Raw genomic sequence first — 22776 nt, forward strand, 5'->3', positions numbered from 1 at the left:
CTACATACACATCACCACTCATGTCTCATCTTGCACACACTCGTGAGGCTCCTAGATATTAACGCCCTTCCTTTTCAATACCTTTCTCAAAACAATTATTTGCAGAGATAAATGAACACAATATAATTCTCTGCTAAACAGCCTTCCCTGACTTTAATTTTCCTGTGAGAGCATTTTTAAACAGGTATTACTGTAATAACAATACATTTCACATTGTCAATTTATTAATACAAAAATAGTGTGTGTGATCACGCTTCATCTTCCACTGTATCACAAAACAGGATGTCTTATTTACACAACTGCAGTGGATGGTTACTTTTTTGGTAAATAGTAAAGTGTTTACTATGCAATGATCAAGAATAAGACAAAATGTATTCTGTTTTCACATTACTGTAAACATTAATTAATAGAACATTTAATTACCATATTGATTCAAAATGCTAAGAAAACACAGTACCTCACGATATAAGGCTTCAGTTCCATCAAATTAATGAAACTGCAGAAGTACCTTGCTACTAAAGCATTCATAAACAAAAAACATTAATTACTGGAAAAACTCTCAATTAAATTTAAGATTAAAAAAATCAAGATTAGTACAAAGCTACTAGGAGAGATCACTGAATCATGAGATTGTATGTTAATACTGCAATATATGTTACACATAATAAACCAATCAAGAACCTTATAACATTAATTTGAAAAAGTGAGGTAGCCTTATAAATAATCAACAATAATAGGAACAAAAACGTTTCGAAAATAAATGTGGATTCTCATGACAAGCTGATACAAATCGTTTCTAGCCTATTTCTGATTGTTTTATTCATTTACTACTCCAACTTATAAGTCACTTGTGTCTCACAGACAAGTAAAAAACTGCCACAGAAAGCACTATGAATGCTCCTTCAAATAACCGTTTTAATTAAGTATAAAAAGTTTTGCATAGTGTATATTGCACTAAAATATGTGACAGGAAAACACAAAACTATAGTAAGTCTACCACTAGTTTTATGCTGTGGACTGCTTAAGAATTTGCCCTTAAGTATATGGATGCTCCTCTAATTAAGTATTTCGCCTTAAGTATATGGATGCTCCTCTACTTAAGTATATCGACTTAAGTATATGGATGCTCCTCTACTTGTGAACAGCTGTTCATATCTTGATTTGTTCATGTCTAATTTGATATACTCAAGACCAATAGTCAATATGTACAGTACTATTTATGTTTTTTTTTATACGAAAACACAATACTAGCAATGTACTGTATTTTACAGAGTATTCTATTAATATGAATGTTATTTAAAACCTAAATACATTAAGCAAATGATGATAATAATACAGTAAAATACAATTTTGATTTACGATCACGGTTGTTCGAGTCTCTGAAAGTTTGTAAGTAAAGGAGCGTCTATATTTCATAATGGAATGTACTATCTTAACATAAATTAAGCTTCAGCACAACTTATTATTCCTTTTGCATGAGGACGATCTTTTGTTAATGGTCTCATATTCCAGCATTAGTTTAACCAACAAGCTCCTTACCTTGCTATGTACTTTAGGAAATACATATAAGGAACTTCCACTTCTGTTTTTTTTTTACATATAAGAAACTTCCACTTCTGTTTTTTTTACATATAAGGAACTTCCACTTCTGTTTTTTTTACATATAAGGAACTTCCACTTCTGTTTTGTTTAAGGTACTGTATATATAAAATGTGTATATATTTACCATAATCTTCTACAGACATCAGTCCATGAACAACAATTAAGAACATTAAAATTGCTACTAAAGTTGGTGTATATGTACGTGCCACTCAAAATAAGGCTGTACTGCAACACAGTTTGTGATGTGTAAAATTAAGTAAAGGGCCTAACTGACACAGTCATAAACACGTGACTTTAATTTCTGAAGCATAATGTTTATGTCTCCCAGTTTCCCTAAAAGGCAACGGGCTCTTCACAGAAACCAAGTACTAATTCGTACCAGTCACCGACTTACGGCGGATTTGATCTTACAGCGCCAAAAACTTGACGTTGCATCGAGTTACGACGCCGTAAGTGCCGTTGATGGCACTAACGGCAATAATAGGTATCGAGTTAACGGCGCTTATGAAACCATAACTTGATGCAACGTCCAGTTATGGCACCAAGCATCAAGTCAGCGCCGACAATGGTGAAACACCGCCTTGCAGTCAGAAATCAACTTACGGAGTGGTGCTGGAATGGATCCCCTGCCGTGAGTCAAGGACCTACTATGTACTAGTTTCCAGCTTTTTCATACGAAATTATCATCATGAGTTTATCACTTTTATAGCAGACGGCTAAAAAATTACATATATGATTAATTTTTTAGCTCTTGTTATTAACACAGAAATAAAGGAAAGCTTAGTAAAAGCAAACCTATATCTAGCAGTGCCACATGAGATGAAAAATATAATTCTGAATAAATTAATGTTTTAACTAATCTACTGTCATACATACATTTAGTAAGAATAGATATTCTTAACTTAGATATGCCATAAACAGAAAAACATGGAAAATCATTTCAACAACTAAAGGACTTATGTAAACAATATTTCTTACATTATTGTAAATCACATGCTATCTTTAACATTACATAGAAACTCAGATTTTAGTTTATCGGCTTATAAAACACATTTTTTATCTTTGCTTTGGATTCTCACTTATTCATGGACGTAACCTTAACTGGAAATGAGGCTACTGGGCTGGAATACACTTTCACACATCAAATACAAGTTTCAGTTTTAATATTTTCTTTGGACATGTGCCCTACAGCACAAACCATCCTTTAAGAAAATTTTCACCATCTAACAGTTACAAGCACTGATTAAAGTAAAGCCATAACCATGACTAAAGATTTCTAAGGAAATTATGTCTGCATCAAGCATTTGGAAGTACAAATAGCATTAACCAGTACAAGCCACTTTCTAGCCGAAGGGCATTTCAAAGTAAGGAATTTGAGAAAACACTTTCTTAAAATATAAGGCAGAAGTTATCACATGACAGCCTTCACTTCAGTGATTTTTGTCATGAATATATACACTCTGAAAACAAAACATAATGTGAGGACGTATATCATTGATGCGCAGCACCAAAATAAATTCATTATAAAAATATTTGCATAATTCACAAAAAAAAGCTGTCTAGTACCTAAATGACAAGCTCCCTTTTAACCTGCCTATTGAATTCCTTTCTACCTACCTGTTGAATGACTTTAATCTACAAATTTCCATTAGATATTACGATCTCTTAACCACGAATACACAATAAATACGTAAGTGAAACAATGTGAACTACTAAAATGAAATAAATGTTTTGTAGAGCATCAGAGAAATAAAAGATGTGAAGTAAAAATTAAAATAAAATTTTTACGATTAACATCTTGACCTTAAATTTTTTTACTTCATTAGTTGGATGTCTGCAAACTTCCATGATTGACTCGCCTACCAAAAGAAATAATCACATTTATGAGCATAGATCTACTTGCATATTAGCAGAAGGCTGACCACGCATATATAGCGTTCAATTGAAGCACTAACGAATCTAAGCTCCTAGAGATAAGTGAGCACGCGATGCCTCCTCGGATCGACTAACAAGTCTTTGAGACAACCTTATCCTTGTAACTCCTTGTAACTACAAACTAATATGGAAAATCAAAAGATAAAGTACATATTCCTCTTTTAAAGCTGTCGGTTAAAAGCATTTCTCAGTTGCCTTCAAAAGTACAGTTGTTCAAGGGTCACCAAAGCTTTGACAGTAAAATGAATGGACAGCACAGATCTACTCCTTATGAAATTTCTAGGGTAAAATTAAACCCACAACTACCACAAAAATATTATGACAAAATCTTGTTTGAGGCAAATGAGATCAGCACACAGAGAGGATTGGGGTCTGAAGTACACAACAGTGTTTACTATACAAATCAGAGGAGTTAAAACCACAGTTTATGTGAAAGATTCAAAGAACCATAGTCTATGTGCAAGATCCATAAATCTTCATGATTTTTGTTGTTAATGAATCATACATGATAAATAAAGAAAAGACAAATTATTTCATATATTGTACATGATTGTGCCAGATAAAACAAATAATCTTACCATCCAGAATTATGCTGTCATTAACATTTGGAAAATGCACATTGAATCTGTAACCAGCAAAACATGGTACGCATAAATGGCTGTCTAACATTTGGCCTGAGAGAGGATTTCCATCTGTGACTACAGATGATGTTCAATTGAACCAAAGACAGCACTGCACACAATGAAGGTTTCATTTCAGACAAATGAATAATCTAGGTTTATCACATGACAAGCTATGACAGCTAATTTTACAAATATGGGAACTGAGAAAGTGTTTCAGGCTGTTGCTGGAAACCAAAGTAAGACAGTCCCCGGCTTACGACGGGTTCGGCTTCCGACACTGCAAGGTTACAACAACGCTTATGCTGCGGATCTGGCGGAAGAAATAAGACTCCAAAACGAAAATAATAAATATTTGGTTTTTTGATGAAAAATGCAATAAAGATGCAGTTTACATAGTTTTTAATGCAGCCCAAAGCATTAAAAGTATGCAAGGTTTTCTTAGGAATTTTGACTATTTTCTGGCTTACAATGTGTCTCAAGAATGGAACCCCCGTCGTAAGCCGGGGACTGCCTGAAGTATCAGAACTGTAGTGAATTAAACCGCAGATTCGACATGTTCTCATGTTCTTGTGCATGGTCAAAATCAAGTGTTAGGTGTCTTACACTGACCTAAGTACAATATGATCACAGGTGCTTCACCCCTCTGCATCACTTTCTTTGTTAAACTATTGTATTCAAATGGGAAAGAAGTATATATACAAAACAACAGTGCAATGCATTACAGAGTAAAGTTCTAAAATATATAATATTCTCAATTTACTGTACAGTTATGTAAATTTCATAACATAGGTTTACAATTTTATACAGATAACATCTATTAAATTACAAAACTATACACCAACAAAATCTGTTATTTTAATATATAAATCTTTAAGATCTGCAAGTGAAAACAACCCAAAGGGATATTAAATCCAGTCATTTTCCCAATGATTCTCTTGTACGTACAGTATGTACGTACTATAATGTAAGTCCATACTGACAACTGTATTAGACATAGATTATAAAGGTGCAGTGTTTAAGAAGACTTTGTGTGGATTTTCAGAGGAACAAGACACTGCAATTCTTGAAGGACATTTTGACACAGATGACTCACTTTCCTTCAAACAAATAAGATTAAAAGTAAGTGAACATCTCCAATACTACACAAAAAAGTGTATTTGGCTGATGAAATGTTTTTAAATATGGCAACATTTGTACCTTATATACTGTACATAAAAAATAATCCTTAACAAGGTCTTTCCGTGGATTCAACAGATTTTTACAATTTCTCAGTCTATGCGTTGTTAAGATCAACTATGAATTTGAGTCTGAAACTCCTGTAACTTTCATAGGTACAAGTCTACGGTAAAATATTGATGCTAAAACCACCGAGGTTGCTAAGATACTGAATAATATACCAAATGTCCACCTTGTGCCTAGCATTGTGTAGACATAAGAAACTCCAATGGGACCTATCACACGCGAACAACTTCCTGTGCTGGTCAGAATCCCCATCCAGACTCCCTGAGGTTTTGGACCTAATAATTTTGAGAACAACGAACTTAGAATTGTAAAAGATATCGGGTAACCCATCACAGCAATAACACTCGCTACGCCTAACTGGGAACGCTCTATGATGGGAGTATAAAGACACCATGTCTGTTCTTGGGGACAACCCAAGTCATGACAAGAGCCCCTCACAGTGGCATGCCTGCGTCTACGTGAGAGTGTGTCATGGCTTGAGAGATTCTCAGCAGTGAAATGAGAAGGCATAAGACTAGTTATGTGGTCCACATCTTCATTCATCATTTTAACAGATAATTCAGTGGTATGAAAGACATCACCGGTAACATTTCCCAAGACACCAAAAGTCAAATGTTCCAACTTAATAGTTTGATTATCAAACGACTCCTTTCCCTCAATAATGAAATCAGGGAGTAACGTAGTTTCATCAGAGTAGTTGTCTGGGATAGGAGCAGCAAACAAAGAGTCCAAAGTACAGTTCTGCATTTTGGGGTATGTACTGCCCATAGGGAAAAAGCAAAACGCTGACAGTGTCATGGGCACCAGGCCCATTAGAATCACAACCTTACGTTCATCAAGTTTCTTAGACACAACCCCAACAATGCTGAACATCACAATGGTTAGAACGCCACCAATACTCAGACCAATACCAACAACTGTTATGGCCAGCTTATCAGACCAAGCGTACATATCCATGGTCATAGGGACCATGATTGTCTCAAGAAGGACATACATAGCTAGGATGATGAAAACGATAATCAACACAACAACCAGCATAAGATAATCCGGCTTTGGAAGTGACAGATCACTTCCATTGGTCTCACGTCTATGGTACTGAGCTTCTTTAGCTGCGATTGGATATTCCTGAAACGAAAAAAAAAGATATATAACAAAAATCTGCTGTACATATACACTTCAACCAAAATATTGTGCTGGACAAAAAGTACTGTACAGAATACAGTCTTCAGACACTCCCAATGACCTCTTAAGTATAACAGATTTTAATTACTGTTTTGGCCATACTTTGTGGGTTTCATCTGATTGAAACATAGGTACACCCCCTCAAAAATAAAACTTGGAGAGTATTATAGTATTAAATGATCTGAAGTAAATACAGAAAAGAGAATTATTTATATTATTTTTCACCATCAGCTATGTCATTGTTTGCCTGCAACATTTTTTTAAACAAATTATCAAAACTTGAAAGCGATATATGTACAACTATTTGAATAGTCAAAACCGAAACAAAAAAATGTCTGATAGCTTACTACAAAAGATGTAACAAAGCTCTAGTACTATTTGTTCCCAACTCACTCACTCTACTATTGTAAGTATAATTTAGTTTATTCTAGCTTCAATAGGGTTCTCAGAAATATTCATTTTATGCAATATGCAAAATTGGAGCTGGAGAGATCTGAAGAAGTTGGACAGCCAAATGTGAAGACAAAAAGTGGAATGGATGATGCATGAACCCATTAGTGTTGCCAAAAGGAACTTGTTGGCAATGGTTCTTTATACTACTAGTGACCATTACTACCTATGAACTGAGGTCATATTTATCCCCTGATGATGAAAAGTTGGTCTAAGACCTTTCAAGTTCCAGCTATCAAAAACTAAAACATACAAGATGATGATTTGACAGATAGGATCAATTTTGTAGTGAGAGTCTCCCAACTTGAAGAGTCTCTTTTAAAGTAGGCAGTCTTCTACTGTAGTTAATGAGAGCTATGCAATGTTTTGTTTTTATATTCCCCAGCTTATTCATCAACAGTTTTTAAGTACCCTATTCAGTATGCCATGTACCTAAAGTCTTAAATGTAATATCTTGACAAAGGAATATTATAGATTTCATACTGGAAGGACTTTCCAGTTCTAGAAGACACCAATGACTCTCCAACACTTATTAGTTGCTTGTCCAATTTGGAACCATCAAAGAAACTTATATTTTCATAACTCAACATTAAAAGGGCATTCTTGCTGAAGGCAAATATTGTGTATTTAATAGGATCGTCATGTTCCTAAGTAAAACCGATTTCCTAAATACAGTCAATTTTTTTTTTTAAAGAGCCGTTGTTAGATTCAGAGGTCTGGATAAACTAATCCTTTATTTATATATATATATATATATATATCTATATATATATATGATATATATATATATATATATTATATATATTATATATATATATATATATATATATATATATATATATATATATATATAAATATATATATATGAATAACTTTATCACGAAGTATATAAAACGTGATGCTATGTATAAATAAAGGTTTTTTTTGCCACGAAGGAAAAAAATGAAAAAGGCGAGATAGCCAAGTACTTTCGGTCCTGTTTCGGACCCTTTACTGAGGAAAACTGATTTTACAAAGAAACAACATAGTCAAAAGAAGGCATAATATACAAACTGGACACTACAATATTAGCCATAAGGGCGATTTTCACTCTACAGAAGGGAAGAGCCGCCATGAGGCTAGCCACACCTTGAAGGATACACGCAGTAAACAAATGATTCTTCCAGAAAAAACAGTACATTTTGAAAAGACACGGAAGCATATACAATTTAATATCATGAATTTTACACAAATTTTCCCCAAAAAAATTATTATTAATGAAAACAAAAGACGAAAGAAAATATAAATATATATATATATATATATATATATATATATATATATATATATATATATATATATTATCGAGCAAGAGAAAGAGGGAGAGAGAATATCGAACCAGAGAGAGAGAGAGAGAGAGAGAGAGAGATAGAGAGAGAGAGAGAGAGAGAGAGAGAGAGAGAGAGAGAGAGAGAGAGAGAGAGAGAATGAAATAACTATATACATGTGGGACTAATTTATTAGTTGTTCATTTATTTTAAGGTCCTTCATAAACATCTTACAAATATATGGGTCCAAATGGTACATTCCCAGACTAAGATTTAGGTTGTTTTTATAGTGATTTGTATAATTGCCGATTCCAGTAAATTTCTTTCTTGAAAACATAATCATTAGATCTAGCAATTACCGAGGTATCACCCCAATTAATACAATGAGATTTTTCACTCAGATGGATAAACAGTGCATTTGAAGTCTGGGCTGTTCTAACTGAATACATATGTTGCTTTACACGTACACATAAATTTTTACTTGACTGACCAACGTAAAACGAAGGGCAATCCTTACAAGGAATTTTGTAAATGATGATGTTATTTGTTACGGGACTATTCTTAATTAGCATATCTTTAATGGTATTGTTATAAGAGGACACTACATTAACATTAAACGTTTTAAATATTGATTTTATGGTTTCAAATCCACAAATGAAAATAAGGTAAGCTAAGTACATTTTTAGGCATTTCTTTTTCATTAATAGCAACACTATAAAACTTTTTGTGAGCTTTTTGATAACATAAATCAATTACATGAGGTGGGTAGCAGAGATCGTTTCCTATCTTTTTTATGTATTCTATTTCATGGTCCAGATATTGTGGACTAGTGATACGCAAAGCGCGTAGGAACATAGAAGAAAAAAATTAAATTTTAATATTAAGATGGTGGCCAGAATAAAAATGTACATATGTTAAATTATTTGTGGGTTTTCTATAAATAATGAATTTGCATTGGAAAGATTCTCTATGTATAATACATCTAGGAAAGGGATGACATTGTTATTTTCAATTTTCAACAGTGGAATTTTATGGATAGCACTAAATTATTCAATTTAGACAGTAAATCATTTACATCGATACCACCAGGTAAGACTACTAAGATATCATCGACATATCGGTACCATTTTTAAGGGGATAAGTGTGATATTTGGGGAGGTGTCTCTCTCAAAAAATTCCATATATAAGTTTTGAAAGGAGAGGTGATAAAGGGTTACCCATGGGCCATACCAAATATTTGTTGGTAATATTCTCCATTAAAAATAAATCTGCAATCACAAATACATATCTTAATTAAGGAAATTATGTGACTAACGGACAGAGGCAATTCAATGCAGCATCAACAAGTTCATTACCTAAAAGTTATTCCTAGCACAGAGTTCAATAGGGACTTTTTTGTACAAACGAAAGAACATACATCAAAACTGTCAAAAATATCGCTATAGAGTTTAGTACAATGTTATTTAATTTTTCCACAAGATCAAGAGAATTCCGGATGTGTGAATTAGATACAGTTTTCTAGTAGCGGGGATAACAGTTTTAGTAAGATATTTAGATAGTTTATAAGCAACATTGATCCTACAGTACTAAATAATTGGGTGCCAAGCATAGGCGTTTGTTTTCCTTATGAGTTTTGACTAGGCCAATAAATAATAAGGTAATGAGGGACACTTTACAGTTAACTTACACAAGAACGTCTTTTTTTATCTTTTAAGAATTTGTTTGTGATATTGATATTAAGAGAAAGCTTTTTTTATTATATTGGTGCCAACGGGATTTTTTGCAAGGTTTTTTATTGGTAAAAAAAAAAAAAAAAAGTTATTTCATCCTTCTAAGTAAAGTATGCATGCGTGATATGTTAGTCAGTTTTGTCTAAGACCACTAACTAAACATTGGCATTTCATCAAGCCTTGGTAATGCTGTAAGCTATTTATCATTCTTCAACTCTTTTAAACTTTTTTTGCTAGCTCTGAGCGGGAAGTTATTTGTTCATGATAACGCATTGCGTTAGCAACTGATATGTCATGCCACTTTGATAATGGTCTACAATGAATTTTGGTGGCTAGGTACAGTATTTTTCAAAATTAACGTTCAATAAAGATGTCGCTATTCGATAAATCTGAGGGTTTGTTACAAATATGGAAGAAGGACAACCCAAAGCCATAATGCCGCGCACTGCATTTATCACTTGTTTGTTTGTTTGCTCGATAAATTCAAAAAACCACACAATCACTTTACTTCTAGCATTATTGGTCCAATCACTGTCCCGTTGATCAAGGTTGTTTAATTTTCATGTCCAGTTTTCTAATCAAAAGTGTCATAAGGAAAAAAAACCACCTATTATTAGTTACTTGTAGGATCAATTTGCTTATAAAACTATCTAAATATCTTTAAAAAATTGTTCTAACCCCTGTTATCCCCGCTACTAGGAACTATATTCTAATTTCACACATCCGGTAATTCTCTTGATTGTTGGTCAAAAATTAAATAACATTGTAACTAAACCTAGCGATATTTTTGTCCAGTTTGATGTATGGGTTCTTTGTTTACCAAAACGTTCCCGCTATTGACTTCCTCCTATAGAATCTTGTAAGTAATGAACTTGTACTGCATGAATTGCCTATGTCCTTCTCCGTTAGTCACATCAATTCCTTAATTAAGTTATGTTATTTGTGATTGCAGATTTATTTTTAATGGAGAACTATTACCAACAAATATTTGGGTATGGCCGATGGGTAAACCCATTTATCAACCTCTACCTTTCAAAACTTATATATGGAAATTTTTTGTTTTGAAGACTAACAGCCTCCCAAATATCAACACCTTATCCCCTTAAAATGGTAACCGCGATATTGTCGATGATATCTTAGTAGTCTTAACCTGGTGGTTCATCCCGATGTAAATGATTTGACTGTCTAAAATTGAATAATTTGGGAGCCATCCATAAAATTCACTGTTTGAAATTGAAAATAACAATGTCATCCCCTTTCCTAGTGATTTGTAATTAAGACATTTAGAGAAATCTTGTTCCAATGCAAATTCAGTATTTATTAGAAAACCCGCCACAAAATAATTTTTGTTACCAAATATGTACACTTTTATTTCTGGCCCACCATCTTAATATTAAAATTTCATTTTTTTCTTCTCTGTTCCTACGCGCTTTGCGTATCAACCGAGGTCCCCACAAATTATCTGGCGACCAAGAAATAGAACTACGATAAAAAAGAATAGGAAAACGATCTCTTGCTACCCACCTCATGTAATTGATTTATTGTTATCAAAAAGCTCACAAAAAGTTTTATAAATGGTTGCTATTAATGAAAAACAAAGAAACTGCCTAAAAATGTACTTAAGCTTACCTTATTTTCGGGTGGATTTGGAAAACCAAAATAAATCAACTATTTAAAAATCGTTTAATGTTAATGTAGTGTTCTTTCTTATAAACATACCATTAAAGATATGGCCTAATTAAGAATAGTCCCGTAACAAATAAAAAACAAATATCATTTACAAAATTCCTTGGTAAGGATTGCCCTTCGTTTTACGTTGGGTCAGTAACAAGTAAAAAATTTTTTATGTGTAACGTATTAAGCAACATATTGTATTCAGTTAGAACAGCCCAGACTTGTCAAATGCACTGTTTATCCATCCTACGTGGAAAAATCTCATTGTATTAATTTGGGGGTGTGATACCTCGGTAATTGCTTTTTTTTTACTAGATCTAAATGATTATGTTTCAAGAAATTTACTGGAATCGGCAATTATACAAAATCACTAATAAAAACAAACCTAAATCTTCCGTAGTCTGGGAATGTACCATTTGGAACCCATATATTTGTAATGATGGTTTATGAAGGACCGTTAAACAATAAAATGAACAACTAAAAAAATTTTAGTCCCCACATTTGTATATAGGTTATTATTTATTATTCCTCTATTCTCTTGCTATCTATCTCCTCTCTCTGTCTCTCTCTCTCTGGTTTCGAAATTCTCTCCCTCCCTCTTTCTCTTGCTCGATATATATATATTTTATATTCTTTCGTCTTTTCATTAATAATAATTTTTTTTTGGGAAAATTTTGTGTAATATTTCATGATATTAAATTGTATATGCTCCTGTGTCTTTTTCAAAAAATGTACTGTTTTCTGGTAAGAATCATTTGTTTACTGCGTGTATCCTCAAGGTGTGGCTAGCCTCAGGCGGCTCCTCCCTTCTGTAGAGTGAAAATCGCCCTTATGGCTAATATTGTAGTGTCAGTTTGTATATTAAGCCTTCTTTTGACTATGCTGTTCTTTGAAAAATCAGTTTGCCTCAGTAAAGGGTCCGAACAGGACCGAAAACCAAAAGTACTTGGCTATCTCACTTTTTCATTTTTTTTCCTTCGTGGCAAAAAAAACCTTTATATATATATATATATATATATATATATATATATATATATATATATATATATATATATATATCTATATCATATAATATATATATACTATATATATACATACATATATCATTCGAGCTACAAATGTCCTTTAATATCTAATTCGCTCTACCTCGGAATTGATATATTTTCATATATGTACCAAAGGGGAATTTTTAGTTGATAATAATTTCGTCCCCCTCAATGGGATCGAACCATCGTCCAGTGGAGGGGAACGAAATCAGGACAGACAGTGATGTTTGTCAAGTTGGCTGACTTGAAAACGTCACTGTCCGTCCTAATTTCGTTCCCGTCCACTGGACGATGGTTCAATCCCATGAGGGGACGAAATTATTATCAACTGAAAATTCCCCTTCGGTACATATATGAAAAATATATCAATTCCGAGGTAGAGCGAATTAGATATTAAAGGACATCTGTAGCTCGAATGATATATATGAATCACGGTGATGTGATAATTATTCATGTGTGTGTGTGTATATATATATATATATATATATATATATATATATATATATATATATATATATATATATATATATATATATATATATATATATATATATATATATCTATATATATATATATAAATACAAGAGCAGACAACCAAAGGCTACCTCACACCAACCTGAGAGATGGGAAAAGATTGGCAATAAGTTGGTTATGTTAGCTTATTGGTTATGTTAGCCGGAAAAAAAAATCAAACATCAACCGCAATAAAAACTGCCAACTATATTAGTCACTAACCTGATAGATACACGGAAGGAACAGGAAAATATTCACAAATCCTAGAAGGGCAGCAAACCAGCCAGTTGCAGTATACATATTCCAGACTACAGACATATCTCTTTCCTCGACTTCAGGTGGAAGAACTTCGGAAAATGTAGAGTTTGTGCCCAGCGTCAGGTTTGTCTCGTCGACGTCGAAAGTATCAAATGCTGCTGCTATCGCTGACTGGATGGCTGAAATAATGAGGTCAAAATTAGGAGCAAAATGGGTTGGTGCTGTTTTACTCTGAGACATTACGTGATGCTCGTACAAAGTAAACCATTGTGAAATGCCGGTGTACACAACATTAAATAAAGACCGTTTAGTGTATGTTGAATAAAATACTGCTTTGTATATATACTTTTAAATAAGGAACAGACTTCTTCATAATCTGTAAGTTGCAACTAAATAACTGGGGATTTTGGTTTGTTGGTTCAGTGATTTTATTATCTTTAACAAGCACAGATATTTTTTTTTATTAAAGTAATGAAAATATATTTAATATTACAGTATAACATCTCTAGGTAAGAAAAGTAGGTCTAAAGATTTGCAAAGGTGATGTGAAAATAATAACAATAATAATAATAATAATGTAGATAGTATAATCATTATTATTAATTAATAATATGAAAACATACTGTACAAGTAATGACAATACCACAATAAAAACAACTAAGAATACCATATAAGATTTGTATGTACAATAAACAAGTAAATTCATGCAGTATGATCTACTGTTATTTCCCCTAAATAATAACCACAATACGTACTTTTATTGATGCATAATCTACACCAGCATGAATCATATACTACATTAAATTTTGTTTCATATATGTACAATAAAAAAAATCCATCTACTTGTTGCTACGCTTTAAAAAGGGATGATAAAAGTTGGTAATGTTCATATTATACTAAACACCATTGAAAAATTATATATATAGGTATACAATGATACAGTACAGGACTAGAACAAGTACAGTACAGCACTCTCATTCAAAGGGGTAGCATGGTAACACAGTACAGTAAAAGTAAAATACTTCATAAAAAGCAAAAGTTTACATCTGCAAGACAAGCTGCACAATAATGAAAGTCTAACAAGGATTAACATAAAATCCCAATATCAGGATTTATAAATGAAAGAACTTTTACTGCTTGTCCAACAGAAGGAGTATTCTCCTGTGCTCCCTTCTGAAATACTTGATCTGGTGCAAATAAATTTCAAGTTCAAGCTTAGCTGGATATGTTTGACAACTGGAAAAACTATTTCTAGTTGTCTGCAGGTGTGACATGATCTCCATAGACAAACTGGATAACCCATAAACAAGCTAATATATATGTATATGTATGTATATAGATATATATATAATATATATATATATATATATTATATATATATATATATATATATATATATATATATATATATATATATATATATATTATATTATTATATAATATATACATGTATAACTGAATTACGAAAGTTAGGAACGTGATAAATCCATAAATAAAGTTATATGCCACGAAGGGAAAATAAACAACGGAGTATCTGGGAGATCTTTTCGACGTTCAAAACGTCCTTTACTTAGCTAAGTAAAGGACGTTTGAACGTTGAAAGATCTCGCGGATACTCCGTTGTTTATTTTTTCCTTATATGTGTGTTGTGTGTGTATTATATATATTATATATATATATATATCATATATATATATATATATATATAGATATATATATATATATATATATTATATAATATATAATACAGATTATATATATATATATATATATAATATATATATATAATATACTTATATAGATAATATATATCTATATATATATATATTATATATTATAATATATATATATATATACTATATATATATATATAATATATATACAAGTAAAGGACAACTTACACACTGTATAAAGGTATATATATGTCTAACAAAAAAGTCAAATAAAAAGGGAGAATGTGATATATACAGGCTGAAAGTTCTCTAAAAAAAATATTGAGAACTTTGTGATGGTATTTTACAATCAGAAGAAAAAAAAAAATCCATAATCATCATTCCAGTTACTAGTAGCATTATCATTACAGTGTGGTGGTTCACTAGTTCATGCAAGAAGAAACTCAACTTCGGAAACTGCAATACTTAATGACGCAACAAATACCTGATGAGTTTTGCATAGTTGCAGTGGAGTTATCCACCTGATACTCTGAATGGTCAGACCTTGAGAACAAGGCCACAAGCCCCGTCTGAAGCGCTGCATGCGTGTACAAGAACTGGCGTTATCAACATCATCGAAATAGATTTTACAGGTCACAATATAGTGGTCCCCCCGTATTCGCGGGGATGTGTACCAGGCCCCGTGAATAGTTAGAATTCCTAAAAAATGCTTAAAACCTCCTATTTCGTTAGTTAAAACTCAAGAAAAACCCACTAAAATTGTTTATACCTTGTTTTTTTAATAGTTTTATCACAAAAAGTGCATTTTATGATGAAACTGATAAAAAAACAGGAATTTGTGCTTATTTCTCATAGAAAAATACCGCGAATAGGCTAACTTTCCGCGAATAATGCGGGGGAATGTTCCTGAGGGAAATCAGCAAATGTGTGAGTCCGCGAATCCAGAGAACGCGAATACAGGGGTCCACTGTAATAGGGATAGTCAGTGTTATACAATTTATTTCCAGGTATGTCTATCAATGCTACAAGAACTCTGGTTTCACAAAGCAACGGAAGTGAGATGTGTGTACATCCCCTCCACAATGCTTGGAAGAATAATATGAGGCCTTCACTAGTACAACAGTGGACAATATCTGCATTCAACATAAGAGAAAATACAATTGGAAATTGCTAACTTTCTTATCACATCACCTCCATTAATATGTAAGCCAGGACATCAATATTTTCTTAAATAATGCTCAATGTGTCTACTTTCCATCTATCTATATTAGAATGAACCTGATCTTACCTCACCTAACACAAATTTCCAATGGTGTGCATAACCCATAGTTGTAAAAAAAAAAAAAAATAAAAAAAAAAAAAATGCAGATATGTTGTGGCTCTCATGAAGATAATTTTCTGAAATAATTTTGAGATCTTTAACACTCCTAATTTTAAAATGAGGAAACCAAAACTGTCCAAGGCTGCCTCTCATAAATAAATCATACATCAAAGGTACTATAGTATTTGACTGATGGTAATGTAATAACCAGCAGACAGTATATCACTGGCTATTCAATAAAAAATCCAGATGAGACAAATTACTGTACTCAACACCCTAATCAACTCAGACCTGATAGAAACTTGAAAATTAGGGCATTTCACAAAAATAAGCTTTTTTTTTTTTTTTTTTTGAAAGATGGGGGAATGTATAAATCAGGAAAAACACAAATTTCAAGATTAGGCAGTAGACGGGTTGAAACAATCAGGGGCTAAGAAATAAAGAGGACTGGTGATTATAACCCCAGTAAATGTGGTAGGAGATGGCCCACCAAGTGTTGCTAGGCTAAGAGGAAGAAAGACAACCTCATTTGATTCACTGGAACAGAGGCCCATAATGGTTGGTAAAGTGTATGGGTACATTGTAGAGGACAACCTCATCTGATTCACTGAAACAGGAGTTGGTAAAGTGTATGGGCACATTGCAGAGGAGATAGAATACCCTGTACAGCAGGATAAAAAGTACACTGACCACACTTTTCAGCCCATCTCAGGAACAACACGTGGAAACACCCTGTCATTACCCTATTCTTCAGACTTGGGTCTGATAGCTGAACACATTTCTTTTTATAAAAGTTATATCTCCTACACAGTACATTTCCACTGGAATACTAAACTTAGGACAAAGACCAAATGTTGGGACCTATGGGGGTCAGTCAGTGCTGAAAGGGAAATTGCAAGTAAAAATGTTTTAAAAGTATAACAGGAGGAAAAACTCGCAGTTGCAATACGCAACAATTGTGAGGAGACGTTGGAGAGTAAGATGGGAAAAAGAGAATATGAGCAGAGGTCCTGTTAAAGGAATGAAAGTTGTTGCAGCAACGGGCCTAATGGATGCTGCAGAGAACCTTACATAAAGCTTGCAGGACACTGCATGAGGTGCACTGACAACACCATCCACCTAGACGGATGAAATTATTAAAAACATGACACTTATTTCCAGAAATCCACAGTAGTACTGTAGTTGTCTATTCTTACCTGGGCCAATTATAAAACCCATTGCTTGTGAAGCCGAGATGAATGAAACAGCAGTCGTTCTTTCACTTAAGGTTGTAGACGCTGCTACGTAAGACCTGATGACAGCAATATTGGCTGAAAGATAAAAGCTACAATGAGGTATACAGTATTAGTTATTCTTGCTCTTCCTCAGAAAAGCAATAGAAAGATATATTATAAAAAGGTGCATCATGATCTATAATCAGTATTCCTAGTCACATTCTCCTGCAATTAGAAACTGCTTTCGTCGGAAGGAGTAACTTAATACAAAAATTATTTTTGTTATATTTGTGACTACAGTGTATTGTTTCTTCTCAATACGGTGAAGCTGCTGGGTGCCTCTCAACTTTTAAGGAAGGCTCAGACATGACCTAAGAGTGTAGCACTCATATAAAGGTTCTTTTTATAAAGATGTACATGCAGCTGGTAAAAGTCGTAAATGTAGGTCTATTAAATGGCCAATACTGAGGAAGTATTATGCAACAGTAAAAAAATTCATTGTGCGTATAGTAATTTCCTTATTATTTATCATTTAATCAGAATTAAGCAACTATTATGCTCTTATTTCAATCTTCGTGCCTGAGAAGAAGTAGTAGTAGGGATATGCCTTTGAAACGGCTCTCTACTCTATATGCACTCACCGGAACTAACTCCTACAACAAAACGAGAGAAGATCATCACAGATTTGGACGAGGCTCCAAAGGTACCCAAGATGGCGTAAAATATATTACCCGCTATAAAGCAACTGATGGTCAAAATGAAGGCACCGCTGGAAGAGAAAAATATAATTAAAAAATCTGGATTTAAGAATGAATAACAATCATAAAATCAATTGCAAAGAAATGGCATTCAACCCTTTTACGGCATTATCAATAAAACGAATTTACCGATCGTATCCTTATCACAATTTCTTTTGCTTTATATGTATGATGATAAAATCTGTTATACAAGGGACTATATACCCGAATATACCATGTTTTTATTCTGGTGATTTATATTTATCATACCTCACGAAGACCTAGACTCACAACCGGGCTAGTAACAGCACTTTCTTTCCTCAAAGTAATATTATGTCTATTATATCTGCATTATATCAGTGATAAAATTCCTGTGTAATACACCCTTGGTCCTCAGCTTCCAGTACAATTCAGCAGGATATTTACGCTATCTGATAGATTACATAGGCCTACTCGCTGCGTAACGGGCAGCTACCATTTCATTATGATCACGGATTTATGTGCTCTGTCTTTCTTTCTATTGCTAATGATATTGAAGAATGCTATTCAACATTGTTCCCAATAAAGATACCTCACGGGGAAGGAACTGATATATTAGACAAGCGAAATAACAAGGGAAAACAAATGAGTAACAGAGCATTTCCATCATGTTTGGATTTCTGACGCTCCACCGATCCAGCTATACACGATTGGCTAGATTTAATTTTAGCGTATTTATGGAAGTACCTTCGCAATGTCTCGTGCATTTTACATTATATCACTCATTTAAATATCTGAAATAATGCTTTTATATAACTGATATATTTGAAGGCACTGTCGATCTGGCCTTTTCACATGAAATATTGTTTATGTGGTTGAATTTCTTAATACGGTGACAATATTATATTCGTTTACGTTCCAAAAGTGGAAATATTTTTAATATCTTATCGAGTCAAGGAAACATTGCACGTTTAATAATTGCAATTATTTTCTAAACAACTAACTGAAAAAGGAGTTTTACAGTTTGTTACAATACTATATTATAGGCCTAATCATATAAACCACTGAAATAAAAATAAAAAATAAAACTTTTAATTTCTGCTGCGATACTATAGGCCTAGTCATCTTTATTTTTTGATAATAGACATTTCACTGAATTTAGTCAGCTAGCAAATTATACTCTGACGACCATCTGCTTCCTTTGATATCTGTCACCGGTGCGCCTGGCTATATAGTTTTATTGCCGTGGGTGACAGCAGATATAATCGCTTAAGCTATTTGCCGCAACGCTGCTTGACTTATCAAATTGCCTTTGAGTTACGGTTATACATTTTCTCTCTCTCTCTCGTAAATAACAGCGACCTTGAACTGCTCGCACGAATGAGATACACTAGTCTTAACCCCCACAATTCCCCTAACAACAAATAATAAGCGTGCCAGACCTCAATTGGAAAATGACTCTGTCTCTCTCTCTCTCAAATTATATCCTAAACCTCAATTGAAAAAGACGCCGGTTAGATCTACTACAGCGAAAGAGAAGAGAACAATCGTACACCACAAGCGCCGTGCCATTAGGAACAATTTCAAACTGTCCCTTTTTTCGGTTAGACACATGCAATGCCGGTTGAACATAAAGCTCTGTTTTTTTTTTTTTTTTTTTTTTTTTTTTTTTTTTTTTTAATCCTCCCAGGTGTTTATAATTAAATAGAATATGTGATTTAGGCCAAAGGCCAAGCGTTGGGCCCTATGAGGGAATTCAGCGCTGAAATGGTAACACAGTAAAAGATTTGAAAGGTGTAACAGAAAGAAAATCTCGCAGTTGCACTACCAAATAATTGTTGGAGGAGGTGGAAAGTCTGACGGAAGAAAGAAAATATGAATGGAGGTACAGTAAAAGGAATGAAAGAGGTTGCAGTTAGAGGCCGAATGGAGGCTGCAAAGACCCCTTAAAACATGTCTACTGCGCGCTAATTGAGGAGCACTGACGGCACTTAGTCTAGCCCCCTACGGGATCTTTCAATTTTATGCAGGATTATATTATTATTATTTATTATTATTATTATTATTATTATTAAGCCACTCAGTCGCACACAAACGTCAATGAGAAACAATACATCATACAAAAACGTTACACTTACTATCTCCGTTCTAGTACCGGAAAAACAAGTGAGTCAGCTCGGCGTATAATTATTATATTTTCGAAATGCATTTTCTTTTGGGCCATTATCTATGCAAACGCTGATATTAACGATAACGCCGTATCAGTCGACGTAAATATGTGACTAATTTGTCCTAAATTTTGATGTTGTCTGGATAATTTACACAAACACACACACACACACACACACAGAGAGAGAGAGAGAGAGAGAGAGAGAGAGAGAGAGAGAGAGAGAGAGAGAGAGAGAGAGAGAGAGAGTTACAAGCAGATTAGGCCGACAACCAAAGTTTTGACTCATCTCCATCTAAGCACGTTTTTCCATAATACGATAAAATCAGTTTCATTTAGTTTACAAATGTAAAAAAAAATTATATATGTAATAAAGCCTGAATTAGCTTTTGGCTTAAATTTATATTAATTTGCAAATTTCCTTATCGGTATTATCTATAGGCCTTAAAGCACAGAAAGAGTATCTTTGACTACCGATAAGTTACAAGGAATAAAGGCTTATTTCTGTAAAGCTATTAAAAAACGGTATTAAAATTCAAATATTCAAATAATAACGGTATAGAAGTGTAATGAGATGGGATGTAGATAAGTTTATCAAAATGCGGAGAGAACAACCCCGCCACCCCCTCTCTCTATATCTCTCTCTCCATCAAGCACGAAGCCTATTATATCTTAGTAAGAAATACCAGTGGAGTAAGAAATAAAACTTCAAAATATCAATCATTTTCTGCTCTGCACTACTCACCGATTCGACTCGGCCTTGTTAGCCCATAGACCGAAGGCTGGAGACGCCAACATCTGTCCGAGTGGATTGGCCGCGACTACCCATCCCAAGAACTCCTTCGACAGATGGATCGAGCTGGAAAAAGGAAAGAAAGTGAGCGGCAGAAATGAGAGACTATGAAGAATATTTAAAAGGTTTATAGGAAAGTATTAATTTAAAAAAATCTCCATTTGCGAAGCAATAACTAGAAGATTAATCATAAGAATTCGAATCGAATTTGATTTTAGGCAGAAATTAAAAGACTACGAAGCATATTCGGATGGTTTGGGGGTGGGAATAGTTTATGAAAAAGCTCCTTTAGTAAAGCAATAACTTAAAATGGCATTTCGAACTAACATGACACTCTGAAATAGTCTTGAAATGTAAACGTATTTTTGGCGCGAAAGGATTCAACAACATAGGTCTAATGATATGAAGGTATTTATACATTTTCATACATTCTCCCAACCAGACGAAAATGTTATCAATTCCCCGACAAAAGTCTAATCAGCTCAATTTAAACATAACCGTTATCTTATCATATGTCAACAATGGAATTTATTATATTCATAAATCCGTGGATTTATTTGAGTCAAGGAGTCAGAGAGAAAGCAAAGCGGAGTACAAGAAATCAGTGCAAGTAACTCGCAACAATTACGGAGAGTAGAGACAAAACACATAAACGTACCTACCACATTCTTGTTCATTTTTCGTCATTTTTATTGTAAATTCAAAATATCTTAAGAATTATTTTCATTATAATTATTACAATGATATTTTGCTTTAAAAATGCAGAAGTCCATAGTTGTTATTGTTTAAATATACCAAATTTGTAACTAATTTGTATTTTTCATAACTAACAAACCTTCGGTCTTAACATTAGGATTTACTAGCGCCAAGCTGGAAACCGGTAGAATTAAAATTACACTTGTGAGATCCAGGGACTATTGGCATCTATACCAGGTCACGGGGCATGTATACCCAGAATGCCCACGGCTACCTGTGACCCACCAGTTATATTCCTAACCCAGTTTAGACTGTTAGAGGGGTGGTTCGAGGTGGGCCTTTACCTGTTAAGACCTCAGGTTTGTTAGTTATGAAAAATACAAATTAGTTACAAATTTGGTATTTGTTCATATACGGAACAAACCTTCGGTCTTAACATTAGGATAGACTTACTTATTGGAGGGAGGTAAGTCTCTACAACTGACTGGGAGTTTGCCACCTTATCCATTTCCGAATATATAGGGAAATTCTAAGAGAATGGACAATGAACCTAGAACCAAAGATATAAGCGAATCTATTGGTTTCCCTCACTGGGTGTTGATACCATTCTATGGTTTACTCTTGTCCCTTGCAA

General features: G+C 33.5%; 1 protein-coding gene across 2 annotated transcripts in view; it reads right to left on the minus strand.

Moving 5' to 3' along the window:
* Positions 1-1560: 1560 nt before the first annotated feature.
* The window catches only part of LOC135209622 (major facilitator superfamily domain-containing protein 8-like), a 101540-nt gene continuing 80324 nt past the window's right edge, over positions 1561-22776 (minus strand). Inside the window, exons 2-7 of one of the 2 annotated variants that reach the window (XM_064242328.1) lie at positions 21399-21512; positions 18412-18539; positions 17753-17866; positions 15720-15812; positions 13527-13741; positions 1561-6527 (exon numbers count right to left, since the gene is read on the minus strand). In XM_064242328.1, coding sequence (XP_064098398.1) covers positions 5454-6527; positions 13527-13741; positions 15720-15812; positions 17753-17866; positions 18412-18539; positions 21399-21451 — 1677 coding nt within the window. In that variant the 5' untranslated portion in view covers positions 21452-21512 and the 3' untranslated portion in view covers positions 1561-5453. The remainder of the gene's footprint in view (positions 6528-13526; positions 13742-15719; positions 15813-17752; positions 17867-18411; positions 18540-21398; positions 21513-22776) is intronic. The other variant, XM_064242329.1, reaches the window with a different exon arrangement.

Source organism: Macrobrachium nipponense, chromosome 38 (assembly GCF_015104395.2).
Source record: "Macrobrachium nipponense isolate FS-2020 chromosome 38, ASM1510439v2, whole genome shotgun sequence".
NCBI classification, from domain to species: domain Eukaryota; kingdom Metazoa; phylum Arthropoda; class Malacostraca; order Decapoda; family Palaemonidae; genus Macrobrachium; species Macrobrachium nipponense.